At 43.0% G+C, this 5,059-nt stretch overlaps 1 protein-coding gene across 2 annotated transcripts in view; it reads right to left on the reverse strand.

Annotated features, from left to right (window-relative positions):
* The window catches only part of Atf1 (activating transcription factor 1), a 35,696-nt gene that overhangs the window by 26,586 nt on the left and 4,051 nt on the right, over window positions 1-5,059 (reverse strand). The window contains exons 1-2 of one of the 2 annotated variants that reach the window (XM_026782706.1): window positions 1,502-1,530; window positions 691-789 (exon numbers count right to left, since the gene is read on the reverse strand). In XM_026782706.1, the coding sequence (XP_026638507.1) occupies window positions 691-783 (93 nt within the window). In that variant the 5' untranslated portion in view covers window positions 784-789; window positions 1,502-1,530. Of the gene's footprint in view, window positions 1-690; window positions 790-1,501; window positions 1,531-5,059 lie in introns of those variants that run through there. The other variant, XM_005353892.3, reaches the window with a different exon arrangement.

Raw genomic sequence — 5,059 nt, forward strand, 5'->3', positions numbered from 1 at the left:
AGACCAGGCTGGTCTCGAACTCACAGAGATCCGCCTGCCTCTGCCTCCCAAGTGCTGGGATTAAAGGCGTGCACCACCATCGCCCGGCTGTCTTCAGCTTTCTATGCCCTAGGGAAAAGCCAGAAGATGCTCTATGATTTTAATTATATTAAAATTTATATTTACAATGCCTAAGTTGACATTTCTAGTCTGAGCACACGTCAGTCAATTAAGCTAAATTCTCTAATGAATATGTTTATCACAAAAAATTTTCAATATATCCATAATGAACTTGCTAAAATGAGAACGGTCCAAGCTGGGCATACACGTATTACTCCAGTACCATAATGTTAGTACTCTGGTACTAGGCTAGAAGATGATGATCAAGAATTCCAGGCCACATTAGGCATAGTGATGCACACTTTTATTTTTAGCACAGAGAGAGAAGCAGGCAGATCTCTGTGAGTTTGAGGCCAGCTTAGTCTATATAGCAAGTTTCAGGACAGTCTGCGTGCCCCCCCCACACACAAAAAAAAAAAAACAAATAGAGGGGGAAGACTTCCTTCCAAAGGTGCTTCAGTCCCCCCCTCTCCCAACTTTGCAGCATCTCCCAGTCTCTCTGTGCTGGGTTTTCTGAGCATATAGAACGACAACAGGTGCATCTGTGAATACTACTAGCCAGCTCAGCATGCTGGCTAGCTCTTGACTTACCGGATGGGCTATCTGAGAAATGTGAGTCCCCTGAACTGCTGAACCAGGCTGAGGTGCAGTCTCTGAAGAGTTACTCTTGTGGGAATCTTCCATAATCAACTGAAAGGGAAAAAGGCAGTTAAAATGCTTCAGAATCAGCAACTACTACAGTCACGTAACACTTGGTTAGTAATAAAAACCCAGAAGAGAACCAGTTCAGAGAGTATTCTTTGACATTTTAAAATTTGGAAAAGCCAGAATGTTAGATACTTGAGTCTTCCTATCAACAGATCTTTTTCCAATCTAGGGTTGAGTCTCTAATTGCATGCATGGCTTCATAAAGAGAATTTACTAACAGGTTAACAAAAATAAAGGGCAGGGCTGGTACTCAACTTTTTTGTTTTGTTTTTAATGTAGTTTCTCTGTGTAGACCCGGCCCTTCTGGAACTTGCTCTGTAGACCAGATTGGTCTCGAACTTAGATATTCACCTGACTCTGCCTCCTGAGTGCTAGGATTAAAGGTGGGAGCCACCAGGTGATGACGCTCAACTGTAATCCCAGACCTCAGGAGGTGGTTGTCTCAGGTGCCAGCCGGGCTACACAGTGAGACTATCTCTTATTCTAAGAACCAGATTATCTAAATATTAACTCACGGGATATGTAGAGAAAAATGAGAACCGTGATAGAACGTGACAGGGGAAGAGAAAGACTGATAGAAGATTTAGATAGGATTTAGGTCTGTACGTGGAGTACAAGTAATAAAAACCCAGTGATAGATATTGGGGTTCAACCTCAAAATCAGAAAAATAAACAGCCAGCCACTGGCTCTTACCTCAGCCTCAAGCCAACAAGGAGATCCTGCCTCCAGGAATCCTCAGAATAAATCTGATCCTGAGAGCTGTCTCCTCCCATTTTATATTCCTCTCTCCACTGCAGGGATTAAAGGTGTGCACTACTACCTCCACTACTACCTCCCAGTTTCTGTGACAAACTAGTGTGGCTATGGGGATTAAAGGGGTGTGTCACCACTGCCTGGTCTGTAAGGCTGACCAGGGCAGATGTTTTACTCTCTTATCTTCGGGCAAGCTTTACTTGTTAAAATACAAATAAAATATCACTATATTTTCCCTATTTGTCTAAAATAAAAAAGAAGGTGGTAACTAATATAAGAAAAACTATATAAAATAAGTACAGTGACTATATACAATATATACAGGTAATAAATACATCAACAATGTTTAGTCCATTTGCATTTGACAAATTCATATCTGTCCTATCTTGGTGAGTCTGAAGTCTTGTACCTAATTTACTTTCTATCATAACTTGCTTTCTGCATCTGGTAAACAAGGAAAACTATAACTATCTGATTTTCAACCCTGGAGTCACAAGAAGGAAATAATAACTGAGTAAGCAGAAAGTACAAGCAAATGACTTCCAAAAAATGTGAGCAATGATAGAAACAGCTACCTGCCTCCACAGTCATCCAAGGTTCCTCTCCAACATGGGGGCACCTATCTTTGACCTAGAGGCCTAGCATATCCAACAGACTTCTATGAAGCAGGATATTCTGAAGGGCTGTCCATCCTCATCCTGACAGTGTTTGACAGTCACTTTCATTTGGGTCCTGCCTGTCCAATTGGGACAGAATACTGCCAGCAGTTGAGACAAGGACATTTTTAAGCTCAGTGGTTTACTTTTGTCCCCAAAAAGTAAACTCCATGTGGAGTTTCTTCGATGCTCATTATCTTCTCTGAAGTAGACTGGTGCTGCCAGGAGGGTATGTCTCACTGTCATAAAAAACCTGCATTTACGGATAGATACAGGAAGAGAGTGAGTTTACCTAGTATGCATGAGGTCTTGGCACTAATCTTAGCACCATCGAAAACAAACTAGTCTTGCTGGGCAGTGGTGGCGCACGCCTTTAATCCCAGCATTCGGGAGGCAGAGGCAGGTGGATCTCTGCGAGCCTGGTCTACAAGCGCTAGTTCCGGGACAGGCTCCAAAACAACAGAGAAACCCTGTATCAAAACACACACACACACACACACACACACACACACACACGAAGAAAGAATGAAAAAAAGAAAAAAAGAAAAGAAGGAAAGAAAATAGTCTTGTGGTTCTAAGTAGGTCTGCTGTTCCTTTTGGAGACAAGGCCGCACATGCACAGAATGAAGCAGTAGAGGCGACAGCATCCTAATTGGACTACAATTCCCAGCATCCCACCGAACTACAATTCCCACGACAAAAAGCCATGCATGCGCAGGACATTTTCTCCCAGACGCACCTGGATCCCCCCCTTTAAAACACGGGGAACACCATAACTCGCCCCCTTTCCCTTTCCTCTCTTCACCCCCCCCCCATTAAAGTTCACCCACGTGGGACCGCCGTGTGTCTCGTGTTTTCTCTCCAAACCCGCAGAAAGAACAACAAGGTCTATATAGAGTTCCAGGTTAGCCAGGGCTACATAGTCAAGACCCTATCTCAAAAATAAAGAAGGGCTGGAGAGATGGCTCAGAGGTAAGAGTACTTGCTGCTCTTCCAGATGTCCTGAGTTCAATTTTCAGCAACCACATGGTGGCTCACAACCATCTATAATGAGATCTGGTGCTCTTTTCTGGTGTGCAGGCATGTATACAGGCAGAACACTGTATACATAAAAAGTCTTTAGAAAAAAAAACTTTAGATGTATAAAATACAGAGAAAATTTTCTCATCTAAATCATTTATTTTATTTTTCATATTCTGGTAGTTTTGAGACAGGGTCTATCTAGCCCTACTTGTCCAGGAACTCACTGATCGGCCTGTCTCTGCCTCCAGAGTGCTGGAATTAAAGGAATGTGTCACTAGGCCCAGGGTATTTTACCATTTGTTTGTTTTTCTTTGAGGCAAGGCCTGGCTGTCCTGAGTTCAGGCTGGCCTTGAACTCAGAGACCTACACGCCTCTGCCTCCCAAGTGCTGGGATTAAAGGCGCGCACCACCTCCGCCCAGTTTAGCAATGCGGTCTCCCAGTCCCACCAGTACATTACAACTTAAGGTACAGTAAGAACAAGGTGGTGCCCTTACTGTGGTTTTGGTTTTCATCCCCCACTGAGGAATAATGTTGAACATCTCTCCATCTTTGTGCTAGCCAGCTTTTCCCTTTTTTGCCTTTAGTCTGGCCCCCAGCATGCTGAGTGCTAAAATTACAGAAATACACCACCATGCCTGTCTTAGAAAACAAATTTATTTACTCTCCAGATGTAAACTATCGTTGGTCACTGAAAACCAGTGAAAACTCACCTCCTATACAAAGCGCTCCTCCTCTTACGGATGACACTAGCCCTTTCCCCAACACCGAAAATATAGAAGGAAACAAAAACCTTAAGAAACCATTATCACAGGCTAGAGAATGGCTCAGTGGGTGAAGAACACTGGCAGCTCTTTCAGGAGATCTGAATTTACTTTCCAACACCCATATGAAACTTCAGTCTCAAGGGATCTGACTGGGGCTCTCTTCTGGCCTCCACAGGCACACATACAGGCAAAACATCCATGTATATAAAATTTTAAAAATATTTTGTTGTTGTTGTTGTTGTTGAAAAGGCCAGGCACGGAGGTGTATGCCTTTGGTTCAGGCAGAGGCAATTGGATCTCTTTTAGTTTGAGGCCACCCAGTGAGGCCTGCACAGAAGACGCTGTCTCAGCAAGCAAGCAAATAAACAATAAAAGCAATACATGCAGGCAACACACTCATAAATTAAAAATAAAATTTTACAAATTTTTTTTAAAGAATCAAATCAAGCCTTTTCCCAAGTAAGTTTATAGTTTTAGCTCATTGTAAGCAATAACAGCACCTGTTCTGCTTTACTGACATCATCAACTGCAAATATACTCTAAAAAAAAAAGAGATTTATTTTTATTTTATGTGTATTGGTGTTTTGCCTGTATGAGGGCATCAGATTCCCTGAAACTACAGATGGTTGTGAACTGCCATGTGGGTGCAGGGACTTAACCTGGTTCTTAACTGCTGAGCCATCTCTCCAGGCCCAGCAATACTTTGCTCACCCTTTCTTGGCTGTTCCTAAAAATTTTAAATCTGATTGGCTTTTGTTGTTGTAGTTGCTTTGTTTTATCTTTGTTTTTGAGACAGAGCCCTAAAACCCAGGCTGGCTAACAAGACATCCATCTCCCAAGTGCTAAGCAAGGCAACAGGTGTACCCTACCGTGCTTGGCTAAAATTCCGTTTTTTAAAATAACATTTTTGGCCGGGCGGTGGTGGCGCACGCCTTTAATCCCAGCACTCGGGAGGCAGAGGCAAGCGAATCTCTGTGAGTTCGAGACCAGCCTGGTCTACAAGAGCTAGTTCCAGGACAGGCTCTAAAACCACAGAGAAACCCTGTCTCGAAAA

The sequence above is a fragment of the Microtus ochrogaster genome, chromosome 15 (assembly GCF_000317375.1).
Source record: "Microtus ochrogaster isolate Prairie Vole_2 chromosome 15, MicOch1.0, whole genome shotgun sequence".
In the NCBI taxonomy this organism is placed as follows: domain Eukaryota; kingdom Metazoa; phylum Chordata; class Mammalia; order Rodentia; family Cricetidae; genus Microtus; species Microtus ochrogaster.